The sequence below is a fragment of the Musa acuminata genome, chromosome BXJ3-8 (genome assembly GCF_036884655.1).
Source record: "Musa acuminata AAA Group cultivar baxijiao chromosome BXJ3-8, Cavendish_Baxijiao_AAA, whole genome shotgun sequence".
NCBI classification, from domain to species: domain Eukaryota; kingdom Viridiplantae; phylum Streptophyta; class Magnoliopsida; order Zingiberales; family Musaceae; genus Musa; species Musa acuminata.
Window position 1 is genome coordinate 11,541,711 of NC_088356.1, and position 23,630 is coordinate 11,565,340.

At 39.2% G+C, this 23,630-nt stretch overlaps 1 protein-coding gene across 1 annotated transcript; it reads left to right on the forward strand.

The window, feature by feature from the left end:
• The first annotated feature begins 18,678 nt into the window (after nucleotides 1-18,678).
• On the forward strand, nucleotides 18,679-22,887 carry LOC135645837 (uncharacterized). Its single transcript, XM_065164638.1, has 6 exons — nucleotides 18,679-19,134; nucleotides 19,221-19,368; nucleotides 19,485-19,667; nucleotides 19,756-19,839; nucleotides 21,838-21,919; nucleotides 22,051-22,887. Exons 1-6 carry the CDS (start codon nucleotides 18,896-18,898, stop codon nucleotides 22,485-22,487), a joined length of 1,173 nt encoding a protein of 390 aa, XP_065020710.1. The 5' UTR covers nucleotides 18,679-18,895; the 3' UTR covers nucleotides 22,488-22,887.
• The last annotated feature ends 743 nt before the right edge of the window (nucleotides 22,888-23,630 follow it).

A 23,630-nucleotide genomic window follows, 5' to 3' on the forward strand; every position in this document is an offset into this window, starting at 1 on the left:
CCAACGCGCAAGTAAGGAGGATCATGGTCGATACCGGGAGCTCAGCCGACATACTTTACTTCGATGCCTTCCAAAAGCTCGGCTTGGCTAGGGAGAACATGAAGCCAATGTGCTCGGCGCTCACCGGATTCACCGGAGATTCAATCTCACCGTTGGGAGCTATCACCCTGCCCTTAACCTTGGGGGCCCCGCCGAGGTCGAAGACAGTAATGACCACTTTTCTAGTGGTCGACCTCCCCACCGCGTACAACGCTATCCTCGGCCAACCAACCCTCAACAAGGTCAGAGCCGTCGTCTCAACTTACTACCAAACTATTGTTGAATCTCGGATTTTGATGATGAAGTCAATTGTCATTTGTTGTCTAATCTGTATGTTGAGATAAGTGTGTAGGATTAACTACGATGAAAGTAAGATATGCAGCAGGAGTTGCGCCGAAGTCATGACAATGATCACGTTGGGAGTTCGAGAGTTCGACGGAAGTTCGGACAGTTGTCGGAGGTTCTACTGGAACAAATCCGAGAAGTCCATAAGCTTGCCAAAGAAGCTCGTCGGAACTCACCAAGTGAATTGTCGCAAGTCCAGGAGTTTGCCAGAAGTCCGCAGGAGCATCACCGAGGGTTCATCGGATGATCGACGAAAGTTCGCCGGAAGCTCGCCGGAAGAAGCGATTGACGCACCGGAGCAAGTTACAGTAAATGTCTTAGGGAATATCATAGTTAGCATAATGATTAAGTTGGAAATGGGAGGTGATCCCATTAACTTAATCTTGGGGCAATTGGGCCCCTGAAAAACCCAAATTGGGCCGAATGGATCAACCCATTCGGACCCTGATTTCTGCCAGGCAGTTGAACCGCCTAAGGCAGGAGGTTGCACCGCATGGGCTCAGTCTCCGAGCGAGACTGGGAGGTGCATCCGCTCCAGCCAGGCGGTGGCACCTCCTGGGCTCAGTCTCCGAGCGAGACTGGGCGGTGCAACCTCCCATGACAGGAGGTGGCACCTCTTGAGCTCGGTCTTCGAGCTCTGCCAGGTGGTGCAACCGCCTCAGTCAGGAGGTGTAACCACCTGAGCTCGGTCTTAGAGCTCTGGTAGGAGGTGCAACCGCCCCTGACAGGAGGTAGCACCGCCCAGAGGCTCAGTCTTTGAGCTCTGCTAGGTGGTGCAACCACTCCAGTCAGGAGGTGCAACCGCCTGATCCCGGAATTCTGGGAATTGACAGTTTTGAGCTCCAAATTTGAACTGGGTTGGGGCCTATAAATACCCTACCCATTCAGCACTGAAAGAGCATGAACTTACACCGAAATCTCGATCTTTTTCTGTGATTCTTAGAGCTCAAAATTGTTGTAAAGGCAAAAAGTTCTTCTCCCTCTTTTCTTCTAAGTTCTGAGTTGTAAAGAGAGGAGAGAAAATTCTGTAAGGGTTGTCTCCTAAGCCCGTCAAAAGGAGTGAAACTGTAAAAGGGTTGTTGGCCTTCGCCTATTGAAGGAAGGCCTCTAGTTGACGTCGGTGACCTCGTCGGTGGAGGAAGCCAAAAGTGGAGTAGGTCAAGATTGATCGAACCACTCTAAATCTCGATTTGCATTTACTTTGAGCATCTTATATTTACTGTAAACCTCCTCAATAGCTTACTATCTTCTGTGTTTTTACGAACGTGTTTCAAAGTTTAGTGCTTTCCGAATCGGGGTTTAAGACGCAAATCAGTTTTATCGAACGAACGTCGTATTTCAGTTTGCGCTTACGTTCTGATTTCCATTATAACTGCAAACTGCCTTTATATCTTTGCTTTAACTGCATCTTGCCTTATCTCAAGTTAAAGTAGTTTACGAATCAGCTTTTATACCGAAATCGCTTTTATCGTATGAACATCGTATTTCAGTTTGCGCTTATATTCTGATTTCCATCATAACTGCAAACTGCGTTCATATCTTTGCTGCATCTCTCCTAGTCAAAAGTTGAAGTGATTTACGAATCAGCTTTCTTACCAAAATCACTTCTATCGAACGAACGCAGTTTTCGATTTTAATCGCAGAAGGTTTTCCGCTGCACTAATTCACCCCCCCCTCTTAGTGCTCTTGATCCTAACAATTGGTATCAGAGCGGGGTTAACTCTCTAACGGATTAAAACCCAAGAGAGATGGCATACGTCGGAAACCAAGAGGGCCATTCTATTACACGTCCACCCATGTTCAATGGGACGGACTACACCTATTGGAAGACCCGAATGAGGATCTTTCTTATTTCTATGGATTTTGAACTTTGGAATCTTGTCGAAAACGGATTTTCGAAGTCTTCTCTTCCAATGATCGATTGGAATGAATTGGAGAAGAAGGCTTTCGCTCTTAATGCAAAGGCTATGAATGCCTTATTTTGTGCACTTGAGAAAAACAAGTTTAACCGTGTTTCGACTTGTGAAACCGCATTTGATATTTGGCACACACTCGAAGTGACTCACGAAGGCAAAAGTAGAGTGAAATAGTCAAAAATCAATCTTCTGTTACATTCTTTCGAACTTTTCCGGATGAAACCGAGTGAGACCATTGGCGACATGTTTACCCGTTTCATGGATGTCGTCTACGGTCTGAAAGGACTCGGAAAAAGTTTTTCGGATTTTGAGCTCGTAAATAAGATTCTAAGATCCCTTCCTAAGAGTTGGGATCCTAAAGTCACTGCTATTCAAGAGGCGAAAGATCTAAGCAACTTCCCTCTTGAAGAACTAATCGGGTCATTAATGACCTACGAGATGACCTGCAAAGCTCATGAAGAGCAAGAAGACATCCTTCCAAAGAACAGGAAGGATATGGCACTTAGAACTTCAGAAGACCACTTGAGAGAAAATTCAAGTGATGAGGACTGTGACGATGACTTGGCACTTCTAATAAGAAAATTTAAAAAATTCATTAAAAAAAACAAGTTTAAGAATGACGCAAAAAATAAACTTGAACCCAAAAAGGACCAAGTTATTTGCTATGAGTGCAAAAAGCCGGGACACTACAAGAGTGATTGTCCCCAAGCCAAAAAGAGAACATCAAAGAAGAAGGCGCACAAAGCAACGTGGGATGACTCGAGCGCGTCCGAAGAAGAGGAGTCCAACACCGAGCAAGTTGCTCACTACGCCTTAATGGCCATCGGAGAGGAGGTAACGAATTTAATAGATGCAGATTTATCATTTGATGAATTATTAAATGCCTTCCATGACTTATTTGATGAATGCAAGATTATTGGTAGAAAATACAAATTGCTAAAAAAAGAGCTTGATAGTCTTACTTGTAATTTTGATAAGTTAAAAGCTGAATATCATGATAGTTTAGGCTCATGTATAAAATGTCATGATCTAGAAACTCTCCAAAAGGAAAACTTGCTACTTAAGGACATCTTGAAGAAATTCGAGGTTGGTAGCAAGTTATTGAACATGATTCTTGCAAACAAGGGTCACGTTCCCAAAAGAAGTGGAATTAGATTTGTGAGAAGTCCTCACCAAAATCCAACCACCTTCATAAAAGGCCCCATCTTACATGTTCGACACCAAAGCAAATGCAACTTTTGTTGCAAACTTGGACACAAAACGCATTATTGTCCATTCAAGAAAATTAGTCCGAATAAATTAATTTGGGTTCCTAAAGGAACTATGACAAATTCTATGCAACATGATAAACAATATAGATCTATTTTTGAGGCACCCAAAAGCAAATGGGTACCTAAAAATCATCCTTTCCTGTAAAGACATAAAAAATTATTATAAGCTGGAGCAAGAAATAATATCCTTCTCCTTGGATTCTCGATATTCATGACCCGAAGTCCAAAATGGAACTCGCAATGCTCTCTACCCCAAATAACAGAAGAGGATTAGAAATTTAAAATCACAAATACGATTTGAATACAATCCTATTTGATTTCTCAGAATTGGAAACTCATGATTCCCAATTCACATATCCTCTGGATTTTCGAACCCATCAATTTCATCCGTTCGTAACTTTCGAATCTGATTCTATATCATGAACTGACTAAGTTTGTCATGAACTTTCAAGGCTTACCAACTTGAACAATCTATCACAAACATGTGTACGACATTGAGAGTATGCATCTTGATCATGCAAAAATTCTTATTCTTAAGTAATTACGTAAGTGAAGTTGATTGTTCCACAAATAAAAAGTCAAAAACATTCAAGACTATGCTCACTGCCTGTAGCGGTTGAACCGCCCCAGCTGGAGGTAGCACCTCCAGTTGTCACGTGTTGCAAGCGGTTGCACCGCCCCAGCCAGAGGTGAAACCGCCCGCAACTCTGCCCTTTTTAACCCAAGCTAGGGCCAGCGGTGAAACCGACCCCAACTCACTCCCTTCCCCTCTTTACTCTTCCAAAGCTCCTCCATCCCCATTTCTCCCCTCATAGCATCCCAAATACTCCTCATTTCGGAGCAAAACATCAACAATCCTTCCCTCTCCTGAAGATCTCACTAAGGTATTCTCTAAGAAGCCCTTAAATTCTGTTTTTGATTCATTTACTCTTGCTCATCACTATTCTTCTAAATAGCAGTAGTTATGGGATCTAGAAGATCCTCAAGGGACAAAGGGAAGAGGAGATTAGTGGAAGATTTTAATCTCACCCTTTTTGATTCAAAATACCATGCTGAAAAGTTTTCCTCTTTCGAACTTAAGAGTATCAACAAGGGAAAACATGTAGATTTAAATGAACTAAGAGACTTAGAGACAATCCAATGGTTTGCAAATTTAGATCTACTCCCTATTTTGCAAATTAATGAACCCATCTATCCCAGACTTGTTAGATTGTTTTACAACAACATACAAATAGATGAAGAAAGAATGTCTACCTATCTTTTAGGATAACACATCTCCATTACAGATAAATTCATTTGCGACATGATAGGCATTCTCATAAAAAGTAGAGGACTTTACTTTAGAGGATCATGGGATGATGAAACTGTTGGAACAACATATGTTGAAGCCTTAGGAACAATTTTTGCTAATCCCAACTTAGCATTTGTTCCTAAAAGTTGTGAACATCTACTGCCTCTAAACACTAAGGTACTTCATCATATCCTAACTAGCATCATTCTCCCTAAACAATACCATCATGATGAAGTAAGTCAATTAGAATTAGGAACTATGTATTTGATCATGAAAGGACATGACATCTGTCTTGGTTATCTTATCCAACAAAACATGTTAGAACTATCTAAGAAAGACATGGTGCTCCCATATGGTGGTATAATCACTAGAATAATGAAAGCCTACGATATTCTAATACCACCGGAAGAAGAAGTAATAAAAGTAGATAGGTTTAGCATAATAAATAAAAATCTACTTCACCGATTAAGATGTTTTTATAGAAACGGTAAGTGGGTTAGAATGCCTAGAAGAACCGATCCCCCTCAACCTGAACCAGAACCAGAAACACTAGTCTTTAGGGGTACCCAATCTCTTCCGATCTGTCCCTTTGAGGAAACACATCCATTTGAGCAAACTCATACATCATCTGTCGAAGATATTTGGATTCGGATGGACTGATTCGAACAAAGACAAGAACGGCTTGAACAAAGACAAGAACGACTTGAACATCGACAAGATCAAATCCTAACTGAGCTGCAGCAAATTCATTGACAATTTGACTCTTTATTTAGGCACTTTAATTTTTCACCTCATGAATGAGCTTGTATGAACACAATCACATGTTGTTATTGTAAACTCCTTATGTTACTCACCATGATGGGCTTTGCCTTGATCCTTGATATGGTTACCTGATATATTTTTGAGCATATGCAGAGTTACAAACATCTCTCATTGTTTATCTCGGATCTTACATTGAAACTAAATGTTTTGAAAACCTTGTGCCTTGATTTCCATGATAAATATAATTTGAGAAAATGATATACCAATGCAGTTGATAAGTCATGACATTGCCATAATATTAACACTAAACATCAACTAGCTGATATTTTTACAAAACCTCTAAGTGAAGAACAATTTGATTTTATAAGAAGAGAATTAGGAATGTTGATGTGTCCGAATACATAAACTAGTTAAAATTATTTTTCGGACTTTATTGAATGATCAAATCACGTGATTGCCATTACATGCCTAAATAACATGTTGTAAATTATGTGTTGAATACAAAAATATTTTGTCTTCATGATTGTACTTGAAAATCTGTAGCATAGTCTTGTCCGAATGCATGAAAGTGTTCATTTCATTTTCGGATTCGCTTAACAATTGGAATGCTAAAAATCGGATTTTCTCATACACTCTTATGAAAAATATTTTTCTGAAATGGATTTGATGAAATGATTCCTGCTTATGAATTCCATCTTGAAATATGGATGATAGTATTTTTACTTGCAAAGAGCGGTTTCACACACATATCTTGACTCAAAGTAAACTCACAAATAGCTGGTATCACAAATGACTTTCCTCCTTCATTCAAAAAGATTATAACAAATAAAAAGGAAGAAGTATTCAAAGCAATCTACGTATCATGCCTTCCTTTATATGCTTGATTTCCTATCACTTACTATTGGAAAATAACAGAACCCAGTAAAGGCATGAACAATTATCGCACTTATGCTCAAAATTTGCTTATATTGTTCTCTTGGTATCACAACTACCATGCTTTTTGTTGATGACAAAGGGGGAGAAATATATGAATTGATGCTATACACACTGATGTTATAATTATGCCATGCTTGCATCACCGAGAAATATATGAATTGATGCTATACACACTGATGCTATGATTATGCCATGCTTGCATCACCAAGAGATATATGAACAGATGCTATGATTAATTTGCATTATGCCTTGTTTGTATCGTGTCAAGATATCAAACAAAAAACTTGCATCGTAATTTTACGAGTTGATATCTTACCATGTGATGAAATGCAATACTTGCTAAAATATTTGAAATGTGTGCATCATGTAATGATATCAAAATCTTACTTCGCAGCTTTACATGTTGATATCTTACAATATGATGAATTGCTAATATTACCATCATTCAAACTTGTAATGTAAAATTTGAAAATGAATGTCAAGCCTTGACATCATCTTAAAAGAGATACATCATTATGGGAATCATGATGAGAGTATTGATAAGTTCAAATGATTTTAACTTATCAATATATCTCTTGAATTCTTAGGTTTTGAATTCAAGAATGACTTATCTCAAGTATGGCATATAGACAGGGGGAGTTAAGGTTAACTCCATTATCCATTGATTGTCAGCATCAAAAAGGGGGAGATTGTTGAATCTCGGATTTTGATGATGAAGTCAATTGTCATTTGTTGTCTAATCTGTATATTGAGATAAGTGTGCAGGATTAACTACGATGAAAGTAAGACATGCAGCAGGAGTTGCGCCGGAGTCATGACAATGATCACGTTGGGAGTTCGAGAGTTCGACAAAAGTTCGGACAGTAGTCGGAGGTTCTACTGGAACAAATCCGAGAAGTCCATAAGCTTGCCAAAGAAGCTCGTCGGAACTCGCCAAGTGAATCGTCGCAAGTTCAGGAGTTTGCCGGAAGTCCGCAGGAGCATCACCGAGGGTTCATCGGATGATCGACGGAAGTTCGCTGGAAGCTCGCCGGAAGAAGCGATTGAGGCACCGGAGCAAGTTGCAGTAAATGTCTTAGGGAATATCGTAGTTAGCACAATGATTAAGTTGGAAATGGGAGGTGATCCCATTAACTTAATCTTGGGGCAATTGGGCCCCTAAAAAACCCGAATTGGGCCGAATGGATCAACCCATTCGGACCTTGATTTCTGCCAAGCGGTTGAACCGCCCAAGGCAGGAGGTTGCATCGCCTGGGCTCAGTCTCCGAGCGAGACGGGGCGGTGCAAACTCCCCTGACAGGAGGTGGCACCGCTTGAGCACGGTCTTCGAGCTCTGCCAAGCGATGCAATCGCCTCAGTTAGGAGGTGAAACCGCCTGAGCTCGGTCTTCGAGCTCTGGCAGGAGGTGCAACCGCCCCTGACAGGAGGTAGCACCGCCCAGAGGCTCAGTCTTTGAGCTCTGCCAGGCGATGCAACCGCTCCAGTCAAGAGGTGCAACCGCCTGATCCCAAAATTCCAGGAATTGACAGTTTTGAGCTCCAAATTTGAACTGGGTTGGGGCCTATAAATACCCTACCCATTCAGCACTGAAAGAGCATGAACTTACACCGAAATCTTGATCTTTTTCTGTGATTCTTAGAGCTCAAAATTGTTATAAAGGCCAAAAGTTCTTCTCTCTCTTTTTTTCTAAGTTTTGAGTTGTAAAGAGAGGAGAGAAAATTCTGTAAGGGTTGTCTCCTAAGCCCGTCAAAAGGAGTGAAACTGTAAAAGGGTGGTTGGCCTTCCAAACATGACATGCAGTTATCGATCAACTATAAACTCGTTAACCAATGGAAATCAAGTTGTAGGTGTTAGAATATGTGGCCTTTTATTGAATAAGATATATAATAGAATTGGGTTCCGTTGCGATATTTTAGCCAAGACTAAGTCCACTACGGAACGATTCCTCGGAGATATTCTTGATGGGAGGATATCTTCTGAGATCTCATCTCATCGTAGACCCTCTGCTCTCGCACAGGATCTCTAGGGGTTGTTAAGGGTGGTTAGTGTGTTAGAGCGTCGCACCTCTCCGTTGAGGAATTCAGTTATTCTCCTCGACTCTCTCCCCAAAAAAGCCCTCTCCCCAAATCCATCAATCTGTGTGATCCTGTGAAAGGATAGGAAGAGAGGAGAAAGGGTCTACTCTTCGCACTCCCTGTAGATTCCGCAGCGCGATCGGATTAAAGACGGAAGACGGAGCCTGCAGCAATCTTGGATCACGGTGTGCTAAGCAGATCAAACAAGATCTCTGAACGGATGGCATCAAAAGGTACGCATCGTATAATTAGATCTATGTATTGAATTTCAATCCTGGCATATAGGTTAATTCCGCATAATTGATTTAGCATAATTACATATTTTTATGCTTACAATTGGTATCAGAGCCCGATTTTTTGAAATCATGCATTAGATCTGTAAATTAATTTACGATGCATAATTACCTTTATCTTCCAAGAACTGCTAAGCAGTAATGGTCACCGTCGACCTCGCTGCAAATCTGCGGTTACGCCGAGTAGCGTACGCATTACAGAACTCATCCCATATGCGGACATTACAGAACTCGTCCCATATGCGGACATTACAGAACTCATCCCATATGTGGACATTACAGAACTCGTCATATGGACATTACAGAACTCGTCCCATATGCGGACATCACAGAACTCGTCGTCCCATATGCGGACATCACAGAACTCGTCCCATATGTGGACATCACAGAACCCCGTCCACGCGACGGCATCACAGAACTCCGTCCACGCGACGGCATCACAGAACTCCGTCCGTGCGACGGCATCACAGAACTCCGTCCGTGCGACGGCATCACAGAACTCCGTCCGTGCGACGGCATCACAGAACTCCGTCCGTGCGACGGCATCACAGAACCGAACCCCGTCCGTCCGACGGCATCACAGAACCCCGGTCGCACACGGCCACAATCCGTCCATGCGACGGTCGGCCGCACGCAGGCAGACAGCCCAGGTGGCGGCCATGCGTGAGTTGGCCGTGCACAGGCGGCGGCCGCGTGCTGGCAGCAGCCACCCGCGGGCAGGAACCGCCGCAGCGGCAGTGGCCGCGCATGAGCAGTATGCCCCGCGGCGGCAGCGCCGTGGCGGCAGTGGCCGTGCGCAGGCTAGATCTACCGCTGGCAGCCGCGCACAGGCGGTAACCCGCAGCCGCGTACAGGCGGCAGCCGCGCACAGGCGGCAACCCGCAGCCGCGTACAGGCGGCGGCGGCGGCGATGGCAGATTAGGGTTTTGGCATATTTACGTTTTTGCCATCGAGGCTAGGGTTTTGAAAATTACAGTTTTTACCCTTTGCAAATATCGTAATTACAGTTTATGTTCTGTCAACATATTTACGGTTTTGCCCTCGGGTCTAATTTCTGCCAAATTACAGTTCTGCCATTCGCATATTTCCGATTTATATCTTATCAAATATTTTCGGTTTTTTTATCATTATGAAATTGAGAAATTTAGGTTAAATTCTCAATTATAAAATTGATAAATATCATTTATTATAATTATGATTAATTTTAATCATGATTATAATTTTTGATTATTTGATTGGATTTAATTTTGATAAAAAAAAAAAAACTATAAATTATGGTTTATTTTATGGTTTTCTCATATGAATTATTCATTATATATGTGGTAAATAAAATTAAAATCCAATTATTGTTTTTGGAATTTTTATTTATTTATTCACATGTATATGCTTGAAATTATCATATGAGTTTTATTAATGTTCAATAATTATTATTGTTATTTTATTATTGAACTATTTTACATTATTGTTCAATAATTATTATGGTTATTTATTATTGAACTGTTTTGCATTAATATTCAATAATTATTGTTGTTATTTTATTATTGAATTGTTTTGCATTATGTTCAATAATTATTGTTGTTATTTTATTATTGAACTGTTTTGCATTATTGTTCAATAATTATTATGGTTATTTATTATTGAACTGTTTTGCATTAAATTTCAATAATTATTATTGTTCTTTATTATTGAATTTCTTTGCATTAATGTTCAATAATTGTTATTGTTATTTTATTATTGAACTGTTTAGCAAAATTAAAGAATTATTGATGAATATTATTTGTAATTTATTTCCTTAAGTTTTATCTGACTAGTAACTGCCAAAGTGGCCTAGGATGATAGACTTTTGTGATATGAATTACAATAAAAGTTTTATCATTTATAGGACATTTTATTTTATATCATGGCATTAGTCTTGTAGCCACCAAAGTGACCTGGACTAATGACTTATAAAATAATATTAAAGAATTAGTCCTAAATGATATTAAAGAAATAATATTCATAATGGCACATATAATTATGAGATTTAGATAATCCCAAAGGAGAATCTAATTCAAATAATTATGTGATGGGGTAGGATGATACTATTTTAGATATCCTTGCAGTTTAGGGTTGTATACCCAAAGGTAACAATACCTATTCCTCAAGGATGGTATCAGTCCTCCAAAATATTCTTGAGTGAACACTAGATATGTCAATATTTCACCCAAAGGTGTAATATAGATGATATCAATAGTTCATCAATTTTTTGACAAACTCAAAGCATTAATGTTGTTATATATCTTTTTGCAGTGGTACTTCCGCATATACATTCATATGCTTCAAGTGTCCCTGTACTTTCTGGATCAAATTATTCAGAATGGTTAGAGCATGTGCAATTCACACTGGGTGTATTAGATCTTGATCTAGCTTTACTTGTTGAAAAGCCTGCAGACTTGACTGATGAAAGTACTGCAGAACAAGTTAATGAAATGAAGGCTTGGGAAAGATCTGATAGGCTTAGTTTAATGTTCATAAGAATGACAATTGCAAATAACATAAAGACTTCATTACCGATTGTAACTAGCGCAAAGGAATATTTAAAGGTTATTGAAGACAGATTTAAATCTGCTGATAAGTCATTGGCTGGCACATTGATGAAAGAACTGACTACAGCTCAGTATGATGGTACTCGAGGAATTCAGGATCATATCCTCAATATGGCTGACAAAGCTGCAAAACTTAAAACATTAGGCATGAATGTTGATGAATCTTTCCTCGTGCAATTTATTCTTAATTCTCTTCCTTCTCAGTTTGGCCCATTCAAGATTCACTACAATACAAATAAGGATAAGTGGGACTTGAATGAGTTGACTAGCATGTGTGTTCAGGAAGAATTGAGATTAAGGCAGGAAAATTCATATAATGTCATGACGACTACTCAAGGAGGTGGTAACAAGAAAAGAAAGTTGAAGCATCATCCATCAAAGAGATTTGCTAAGTCTGGAAATGTTAAACAGACTAATGAAAAGAAAGCCTTTACTGTAAAGTGCTTCTTTTGTGGCAAGAAAGGACATGTGAAGAAGGATTGCATTAAACGCAAGACTTGGTTCGAAAAGAAAGGTATTAACTCAACCTTTGTATGTTTCGAATCAAACATTACAGAAGTTCCTTCTAACACTTGGTGGATAGATTCCGGTGCTTCAACTCATGTTATAAATAACATGCAGGGATTCCTTTCAATTCGGAAACCAAAAGAACATGAAAGATTCATCATTATGGGAAATCGTCTTAAAGCGAAAGTGATATCAATGGGAACTTATCGTCTACGCTTAGAGACGGGTCACTTGATGGATCTTGTTGACACATGTTATGTCCCTACAATTTCTAGAAATTTGATTTCTCTTTCTAGAATTGATGAGTTGGGATATTGTATTTCTTTTGGTAGTGGCAAACTCAGCATATTTTACGATTCAATTAAAGTTGGTTCTGGAATTCTGTGTGATGGTTTGTACAGAATTAATTTGGATCTTGAGTTTGCAAAGACACTAATGACCCTGCAATCAAATGTTGGATTGAAACGTAGTTTCAATAATGAAAGATCTTCCATATTGTGGCATAGACGATTGGGGCATATCTCCAAGGAAAGAATTGAAAGATTAGTGAAGGATAATATTTTGGAACATTTAGACTTCACTGATTTTGATATTTGTATAGATTGCATTAAGGGAAAGCAAACTAAACATATAAAGAAAAATGCCACAAGAAGTAAAGAACTCCTTGAGATTATTCATACTGATATCTGCGGACCACTCCATATTCCTTGTTTTAGTGGAGAAAAATATTTCATCACATTTATAGATGATCTGTCCAGATATGGCAAAGTTTATCTAATACATGAAAAGTCTCAAGCCGTTGATACTCTTGAAGTATACATAAATGAGGTTGAGAGACAATTAGATAGAAAAGTTAAAATTGTCAGATCTGACAGAGGTGGTGAATTTTATGGCAGATATGATGGATCTAGTCAGAATATTGGTCCTTTTGCTAGATTCCTGGAACAACGGGGTATTTGTGCTCAATATGCATTACCAGGTGTGCCACAGCAGAACGGTGTTGCTGAAAGGCGAAATCGTACTCTGATGGATATGGTTAGGAGCATGATGAGTTATTCCTCTGTATCTGAGTCGATGTGGGGTGAAGCTCTTAGGACAGCTATGTACATCTTAAACAGGGTTCCTAGCAAGTCAGTTTCATCGACTCCATTTGAGTTATGGACTGGTAGGAAGCCCAGTCTGAGGCATTTACATATTTGGGGATGTCCTGCAGAGATAAGAGTATTCAATCCACATGAAAAGAAATTGGAGCCAAGAACTATTTCAGGATATTTTATTGGTTATCCAGAAAAATCCAAGGGATACAGATTTTATTGCCCTAATCATAGTATGAGAATAGTAGAATCTGGTAATGCAAAATTCCTAGAAAATGGCGAAATCAGTGGGAGTGAAAAATCTCGAAGGATTAATTTTGATATTGAGGAGATTCAGGTTAATTCTCCCATATCATCTCCTGTCCGAGAGATTGTTGTTCCTCAAATCAATGAGAGTATTGATGAGGGTGAACAACAAAATAACATCCAAGAACTCTCACATGATGTTGATGTCGCCGCTGATGATCTTGTAGAACAATCACAATTGGCAGATTTGAGAAGATCTCAAAGGAAAAGGAAACATGCCATTTCTGATGATTATGTTGTATATTTACAAGAATCAGATTATGATATAGGAATAAAAAGAGACCCCTTATCGTTTTCACAAGCCATAGAAAGTAACGATTCTGAAAAATGGTATGATGCAATGAAAGAAGAGTTAAAATCAATGGTACAGAATGATGTCTGGGATCTCGTTGAATTGCCCAATAATTGTAAAAGAGTCGGTTGTAAATGGGTCTTTAAGACAAAACGCGACTCAACGGGCAATATCGAACGATATAAAGTCAGACTTGTGGCCAAAGGTTTTTCTCAGAAGGAAGGCATCGACTATAATGAGACTTTTTCTCCTGTTTCTAAAAAGGACTCATTGAGAATCGTTATGGCATTAGTAGCTCATTATGATCTTGAGTTGCATCAGATGGATGTGAAAACAGCATTTCTGAATGGGGATCTAGATGAGGAAATCTATATGGAACAACCCGAAGGATTCATAGAAAAGGGAAAAGAAAGTTGGGCTTGTAAACTTAAGAAATCCATTTATGGCCTTAAACAAGCTTCCAGACAATGGTATATAAAGTTTCATAATACCATTACTTCCTTCGGATTTAAGGAAAACACTGTTGATCAGTGTATATACCTGAAGGTAAGTGGGAGTAAGTTTATTATATTGGTCTTATATGTGGATGATATTTTACTTGCCAGCAGTGATCTTGGTTTATTGCACGAAACCAAGATGTTTCTCAACAAGAACTTTAAGATGGTTGATATGAATGAGGCATCCTATGTCATTGGCATTGAGATATTCAGGGATAGATCTCAAGGATTATTAGGATTGTCTCAGAAAGGATATATTGATCGTATCTTGGAGAGATTTAATATGCAGCTTTGCTCAACCAATGATATGCCTATTACTAAAGGTGAAAAATTCAGTCAAAACCAGTGCCCAAGAAATGACTTAGAAAAGAATCAAATGAAGAATATTCCTTATGGATGCGCAGTTGGAAGTCTACTATATGCTCAAACCTGTACAAGACCAGATATCAGTTTTGCAGTTGCAATGCTGGGAAGATATCAAAGCAACCCAGGAATGGAATATTGGAAAGCTGCAAAGAAAGTAATGAGATATCTACAAGGGACAAAAGATTATATGCTCACATACAGGAGATCTGATCAGCTTGAAGTAACTGGATATTCAGATGCTGATCTTGCAAATTGCCTCGACAGCAGGAAGTCCACTTCAGGATTTGTATTTATGTTAGCTGGTGGGGCAATTTCTTGGAAAAGTGCAAAGCAATCGCTTATTGCATCATCAACAATGGAAGCTGAATTTGTGGCATGCTTTGAGGCCACAAATCAAGCTTTATGGCTGCGAAATTTTATCTCAGGACTTGATGTGGTCGACTCAATTGCCAAGCCGCTGAAGATATTTTGTGATAACACCGCAGCAGTTTTCTTCTCTAAGAATGGCAAGTACTCTAGTGGTTCCAAGCACATTGAGTTAAAGTACTTGGTGGTTAGAGAAAGAGTCCAGAAACAGCAAGTGTCTATTGAGAACTTGAGCACCACTATGATGATTGCTGATCCATTGACAAAAGCCTTACAGTGCAAAATATTCAAAGAACATGTTCTTAGAATGGGGCTTGTGAGCAAGTCATAAAGGATACGGTGATGCATGTTTATGTGGATGCTATTATTGACATTTTTAATAAAAGTTATCTGTTTCTGCTATCCTGTTTACATTTATGTTTATGCATATTATGGTTGAATGTAACAACAGGATTGTCTTGACAAGACAAATTACAGGGGTCATTATGGACTATGTTAGGAAAGACTAACAATGTTGTGGTACATAGAAGGGAGTATGACATTGATGAAATACAACCGCTATGACTCGCATTGATAGTTGGACTTAATATAGTATTATTGTGATTATTGGACTTATTGGCTTATTTTTTAAAACATGGCCATGTATAAAATGCTTTTCAAAATTTTTTGGAATCCAATTAGGTAAAATTGTTTTCAAACAAATTTTGTTTTGTTTGTTTTGATTTTGTATCTCTTTTATATCTTATCAATTAATGGGCCAAGTGGGAGAATGTTAGAATATATGGCCTTTTATTGAATAAGATATATAATAGAATTGGGTTCCGTTGCGATATTTTAGCCAAGACTAAGTCCACTACGGAACGATTCCTCGGAGATATTCTTGATGGGAGGATATCTTCTGAGATCTCATCTCATCGTAGACCCTCTGCTCTAGACCCTCTGCTCTCGCCTATTAAGGACAGGATCTCTGGGTGGTTAGTGTGTTAGAGCGTCGCACCTCTCCGTTGAGGAATTCAGTTATTCTCCTCGACTCTCTCCCCAAAAAAGCCCTCTCCCCAAATCCATCAATCTGTGTGATCCTGTGAAAGGATAGGAAGAGAGGAGAAAGGGTCTACTCTTCGCACTCCCTGTAGATTCCGTAGCACGATCGGATTAAAGACGGAAGACGGAGCCTGCAGCAATCTTGGATCACGGTGTGCTAAGCAGATCAAACAAGATCTCTGAACGGATGGCATCAAAAGGTACGCATCGTATAATTAGATCTATGTATTGAATTTCAATCCTGGCATATAGGTTAATTCCGCATAATTGATTTAGCATAATTACATATTTTTATGCTTACAGTAGGTGTGTAGTCACAACTTAATTGACCAAGCTAATGATGATTTGGAGCCGATCGAGATTTAAGTTGTGCAGTCACAACTTAATTTAGATTTGTTTCAGCTATCACCACACTCTGATGATTCCAAAATTAACCTATAAACCAGTGTTATCGTCATCTTCGACGATGCCTAAGTTGTGGGGTCGAAAGGTTGGTCCTATGCTTTGAGCTGTCTTGTGAGCTTTTTACAGTGGGCTCTTAATATCATTACTCTTGTGATTAACGTCAATGATTAGGTCATATCGAATCCAGAATATAGTGAGATCTAACTAATTTAGTTTTATGCCGAGATGTCAACCACATACTCATCACGTGGTAATGAGATACTAATCACATGGTACCAAGGTGTCAGTTATATGATGCGAAGTTGTTGACAATGTGGTGTTAAGGTATCGTCACATTCTTATCACATGATAGAGTTTGATGAGGTCAAGTCAGGAAGTGACTCTTGTTAAACAATCGATACTAAATCGAATCATAAGTTATTTAGTGCGTTTGACCATCTTGGCTATGCATGTCGTCAAAATCGACTCTACGTCGATTTGTACTTTACATTGATATGATCGTGTATGCCATTGAGATTCGTTTTAGGCTGATTAAGCTATATCTATTATCAAAATAAACTTTAGGATGATTGGGCGACACAATCATCAAAATGAACGTTAGATTGATCTGATTATGTGTGTCATCAAAATATATTTTAAATCATTCAACTGTGCATGTCATTGAAATGTGTTTTAGGTTTCGTACAAAGAGAATGATTCACCAATAGTGGTTCAAAAGCTAATGATTCCTATGATTAGAACGTAGATGACATATGGTCGACACCTTAACACCACGTGATGGATATCTTAGTGTCATATATTTGATATATGACCGATGAGATTGAATTGGTTAAACATTATTGCATCTCGGATTCGATGCGACAAAGTCATGATCAAGTTTCTCAGCAATAGCTTCCCAAAATCGACATTAATCATGAGAGTAACAATACTAAAAGTTCACTATAAAGAGGCTAGTCAAGTATGCTGTTGAACACTTTTTAGAATACAATTCAAAGCATAAATTAAATTTTACAATCTTAATTAACTTAAACATTGGAGGGATATTATCGAAATACTCTCTCGACAGAATTTTATAAGTTTGAAAACCATAAAAAATGGACAAGTGTAGAAAAATCTAACTTATAGACTAACTCAAGATGAAATCTCGATTGCCTTTAAATTATAATCCCATATATTCAAACAAACAAATTCTGATTTACTCGTTAACAAGCTTGATCGAGTCATCCAAATCCCTTTTTCGCTTCAATCAATGCAAGTAGCCACGATTCGATGAAGTCAAAAAGTTAAGCCAAGTTCCTAACTCTTGACCTCGAACAAGTCCACACGCAAAAAAAAGTGCAAATGCGACCCTCCTTCGGAGAAAGAACGACTCGTAACTCGTCCTCATAGAAAAGCATATCTTTTGACATCGTTAGGTGCAATCCCCCAAGTCGTACATAATTTACAAGCTCTTGTTTCCTCTATATATATATATAAATATATGATATGATATGATATGATAAGATATTAGACAGAATGGTACTACTTCAAACAAAGGTCACGGACTAGATTTATTTATGTGAAGAGTGGTCACGTTTGGCACGCTCAATAAATTTGTCCCCAATTATATACTATTGTAATATATGTGCAGAGTGGGCTGTCCAATTGTTGTGATGCAATATAGGCAGTGTGCGATAGTAAAAATATTTAGTCCAATGTCGGTACGGTTATTATTTGTGGTCACCGCTTACTTTTTCGTCATTATATTCAAATATTATCATCCAAGGAAATATTACGGTGGTTAGTATATTTTGAACATAATTAAATAATCATCTTTAGGTATGATGATTAATGTATAATTTATATAAAAAAATAAAAATCTCTATTTTTTAAACCTTTCTTAATCTCTATTTTTCAAAAGATTACACGAAAATCCTACTCATCTTAGTCTTGATCGATCGTGTAATACGTTACTTAAGTTCATCTTAATCTTCGAATGAGTATTCAAGTCTCTATTTCGATCGTGGATAGTTAATTTGAAAATTAAGCTCTCAAAGTATGACACTTGAATATTTTATTTTTGATATCCGACATAGTCTAAGATGTTAATGAAAATAATAAACAGGTAACATGGAGTAGGGAGGGATGCCAAATCGGTCACGGTCAAAATCTTTGACTACTCTACTCCGTCCTATTAATCCTTTTCTGAGGAGGCAAACGTGGGTAGGCAGTCCAAACTAGCAGCGCAATATTATCGAAGCGGTCGATTTGGTCTTTCACCGACCCATTTGGGATCCGCCTTTACTAGCGAATCGTCAAGACGACTCGCCTCATATTTGTTCTCTATCCTCCCCGCTAAGAAAACACGCGGTGGTGGTGAGTCGCGGAGCTAATCCCAATCGAGACGCCTTCTCTCCTCATCCCCTAATCTCGCTCTCCTCCACCACTCCCTCTCGCTCTCCCTCTCCGTCTCCTTTCTTCCGCTCTAATCCCTATCCCTATCCGAATCCGATTCTCCTTTGCTGCGCCATGGTGCTGATTCTGGAAGCCCTGGTTGAGATCCTGCGGAGGCCCACGGTCGCAGATGTTGCCGTGGAGCTCGCGGCCTTTGTGGCCCCCCTCTGGATCGCCGTCTTCGCCGGGCTTCTGCTAGGGTGGGCGTGGCGGCCCGGTTGGGCTGCCGGGCTGAGCGGCGCGGTGAAGACCGAGTCTGCGCCTTCGCTTGGCCCCCATTCGGCGGCGCCGTCAATGAAGGCGGTCGAAGAAAGGTAGATTGGGTCTTCACGTTGACTTGTAGTTGTGCTGTGAATCCTCTCCCTTGTTCGCGGGTCAAGTCGGTTTATGGGATTTGCAGGAGGAGTGAGAAGCTGGCGGTGACCGAGGAGGACTTGCAGCACCTGTTCCGGCTGGTGGAGGTGACGGATGGGGGGCCGGAGTGGCACAAGATGATGGACAAGTCGTTGCCTAACATGAGATATCAAGCATGGCGGAGAGATCCCGAGGTAGGATTTAGAACCATACATGTATTTGAGTTGCGTATGTGATCGACTCATGAAATTGTTGCCTAGTGGTTTGTGATAACGCGCAACTGAGCCATAATTCGTCGCGTTCATGCCAGACTGGTCCACCGCAGTACCGCAGCAGCACCTTATATGAGGATGTGACGCCCGAAATCGTGCGGGACTTCTTCTGGGACGATGAGTTCCGGATCAAGAATGGCTGGGATGATATGCTCCTCGAGCATACCACACTGGAGGAGTGCCCGACAACAGGGACGATGGTAGTTCAATGGGTTCGCAAGGTATGAGAAGCGATGGATTCTCTTACAGTTGTAAGAACTGCTTTTACTGCTTGCCATGTCTGTTTATTGTTTTTCTTCTTGTCCGCAGTTTCCTTTCTTTTGTAGTAACAGGGAGTATATTATTGGTCGCCGCATATGGGAGTCAGGAAGAACTTACTACTGCATAACAAAGGTATGGATGCACATAATAGTTCTTTGTTCCGGATGAATGTTATCATCTCCAGATGGAATTGCTTCTTGCAATTACTAATTTTTGAAGCATGAAATGAACTTACATGGTACTTTGACAAGTATGCATATGAGAGTTCTTTGTCATGGGAATGCATCTCATCATCTTTGAATGCCTTTGCTTTTTGCACGTAATCGATTTTGAATCATAAAATGGACTACCTGGTACTTCAACAAGGATGTGAAAACACACGATGCAATTGTTTCAATTGATGAATCAGAATGGTGTGACAACTTATAGACCTACGGGAAGAAAAAAAAAAAAAAAGAGAACCCCCCTTAAGAAACTTTAATTAGAAAAATCCAGTAAACATGAGTATATATAATGGCTACTTCATTAAGGTATCTAATTTTTTGGAAAATTATTGAAAAATCAATTTGTTTAGGGACACTACAGAAGTACTTTGTGGAAACTTCTTGTGAGGATTTTATTTTTCTGAATGTCGTTGATGGAAGGATGGAATATGATTGGGTCACACTTCAATGTGTAAGATAGTGACATCTTTTATAGAGAGTTAAAAAAAAACCTAAGATTGATGTGTTGTATGCTCATTGTTACTTATAATCTCAACTCTTTCTTCTTCTTGTGAAATGACAAAAACCTTTCTTTAAGTGAAACAAGGTCTTTGCAATGGCTCTTTACGTCCGACTTGAATCCGGGTAGAATTGAGAAGAGAGAAGCACACGATCCATGTTGTGCAGGGTGAGTTTTGCTATAATCAACTTCATGAAAGCCACATCTAGTACTATAAGCCCCATCGATGAGAACAAGAGGAATCCTTGTTTCAAACAAGGAAAAGAAAAACATGTAACTGTAAGAGGGAGAAGGAAAATGGGCCAATGGTGTTGGTGTGCCAAAGTAAAATTTCAAGTACAGAAAAGTGGAAGTGAATCATGCTGTGGGTCATCTTAGTTTAAGGGACTGGTACTAGAGGTCATCATAGTGCTAGTGACTAAGCACTGCAGATAATCCACCAATCAATAATTGGTTCTTAACCACTAAATCAAAATGGATATTAAAATTATATTTTTTCTGAAAGCACCAAAGCATTGTGATTTTAAATGTATAATATGATTGAGACTGTATTGAGCATAGATCAGCTTTAATAAATATACGGATGGATAGGTTTTATTGCATCTTAACTCTTATAAATTTGGATCATTTTACTTGCAGGAGTAACTTTTATTCCGATGAAAAGGTTAACAATGCTTGTTAGGTTTTTTGTTTCTGTACTACAATCGATAACTAGCTCTCTTTTAAGTGTCAAGATCTGTGGCTTGTGATATTATTATTGTCTTTTAACGGTTGTTAGGTTGTATCTTGCCCCCTTTGTTTTTGAAGATCAAACGTATCTACTTATGGGTATTTCGATGATTAATATCCATGCTTTATTGGACAAAACTGAATGGAGCTTGTTTGTGCTTTATTGCCTACTTTATTGGGCAAGCAACAGAATTTGACAGAGGAAAGTGAAGTAGGTGCTGAATATTTAGTCATTAAAGTAGGCAAGTGGAGGGAAGTGAAGGAAGTGAAGCACCTACTTTATCGCCTGAGTTGAATTACTAGCACAGAACTTGCTTGTGCTTTATCCAAGAAAGAAGAAGGTTTCTGTTTTAGGAGAATATTTAGTCATTAAGTTTTTGGAATTATGCTTACAAGCTATTATCCATCTTTCCTGGTACAGCCTTTGTTATTTGCAGATTGATCTACTGCTTTCTTCAACACCTTCAGGGTATTTAGATATGTATTTGTGATTTTACAATTGCTGGATCATGCTTGTTCATTTTCTGCATTTTGAGTGAGTACCAGTGTGATGTGGGCTTTGCTAATAAAAATTGAGCTTTTACAAATCTGTGCTTATGCCCACTGAAATGGGAACATACATTTCCTTTTAAGGTGAAAGAGTGACATTTAAATTTGGTCATCTCTTACATCTTTCAGGGAGTGCCACGCCCTGCTGTGCCTAGGCGAAACAAACCAAGACGGGTTGACTTGTATTATTCCAGCTGGTGCATTCGTGCAGGTGCAGAGCTATACTTTTTTTATTTCCTTCTTTTTTTTCTCCTACAACAAGTAGATAACAAATTGTTGTCTTACAAGTTTCTTTTACCCTTCAAACAACCAATGGATGTCTTCATGCTTTTGCATATCCAGCTGAATCCAGAAGAGATGGCCGGATGACTGCCTGCGAGGTTCTTCTGTTTCACCACGAGGATATGGGCATCCCATGGGAAATTGCAAAGCTGGGAGTTCGGCAGGGGATGTGGAGTTGTGTTCGAAAGATCGAACCTGGCCTGTGTGCTTACCAACTTGCCAGGAGGTCCAATGAGCCATTGTCTCGGTTTGCTTTCATGGCACAAATTAACACCAAATTTGATGCCGACAAGTTGAGATCATTTGAGACCATCACTGATTTATCGGGCAATGTTGTAGAAGCAGAGAAACAGAAGAACTGGACCAGTAGCATACCCAAGTTCCTGGTAGTTGGTGGTGCTGTAGCCATTGCATGCACTCTTGACCATGGCCTGTTGACCAAGGCTGTTATTTTTGGAGTTGCGAGAAGGTTTGCAAACATTGGGAAAAGATTATAGATGAATATATTCAGGATCTCTGCATATCAATCACATTGGTGTTTGCAAAGTCTAACCGTTTGATGTGACATGATTGGGAAGGGCAGATTTACTCAAGTTACAGAAGAGATATAGACACAAAGAAATTATGAATCTTATTGGAGTCCAATTTCTTCAAGGTTTGTAAGAAGCCCTTTCAGTTTGATTAATATTTCCCTAGAGCAATTCGCGGAAGAACTCTTTTAGGATTGTGGTTAGGGAGACTGTGTTGATGTATCGCATGTCACAGGTTATAGAGGCTATCAAATGTTCCTCTAGAGGCTATCCCAACAGGTGGATTCACTGGAAATGTCTTTGTACTCGAGGAATCTCTTATGTATAGCACATTGTACCTCTATTAGTCCATTTTATTTGTCTCTTATGTGAATCTTGTGTATGGTATGTGAAGCTGTGGGTAACAGTGAGGAATTCTTTCAGATTCCATGCCACAGATTTTAGTAGCTACATCTCGTTTTATACATTCGTTGCCTTTAATACAAGGTTTCCATGCCGATGCGTCATGGGCAATGTTTCCATGCCGATGACAATTAATATAGGTTTCACCGGCGCAACACTTTGGTGGGTTCTAAATCGAATCCGAACGGATGTTCCTAATCAAATCCCAATTAGATCTGGGTTTGGTTCTAGCTCGAACTGCACCGATGGTTCACAATTATAAATAAATAAATATATATATATATATATATATATTAATTTTAATTAAAAAATTACAAAAAAGGTAATTTTAGTTCAGGCTCAGTCGGACGCTTGGCATGTGCTTTCATTGCTATTTACAATAAGAAGATGAGGTAGGAGACTTTACCGTATAAAGTTGTAAATGTAAGTGATTGAGGGCAGTGAGCAAGTAATTTAGTGGGCGATGAGAATGAAAAGCATAAAATAAATGATATAGAAAGAAATCATATCGGATTTATAGTGATTCGGTTGTCGTGACATATATTTACTTCCGATTTCTTCTTCGTTGAGGTAATTAGTATCCACTAACAGTCTTCTTTCAATGGGTGAAGACCAACCATCCTCTTATAACTCTTTCTTCTTTTTATAGGTTTAGAAGATAACTTTTTACAAATCTCATACCTCTCTTGAATGATCACACGACTAGAT

What these genes read in the sequence shown, in the direction of transcription:
- LOC135645837 (XM_065164638.1), top strand. Translation starts at nt 18,896, where the DNA reads ATGGTGCTGATTCTGGAAGCCCTGGTTGAGATCCTGCGGAGGCCCACG. An exon ending in ATGAAGGCGGTCGAAGAAAG is followed by an intron (nt 19,135 to 19,220) that starts GTAGATTGGGTC and finishes TGGGATTTGCAG; the next exon opens with GAGGAGTGAGAAGCTGGCGG. An exon ending in CAGCTGGTGCATTCGTGCAG is followed by an intron (nt 21,920 to 22,050) that starts GTGCAGAGCTAT and finishes TTGCATATCCAG; the next exon opens with CTGAATCCAGAAGAGATGGC.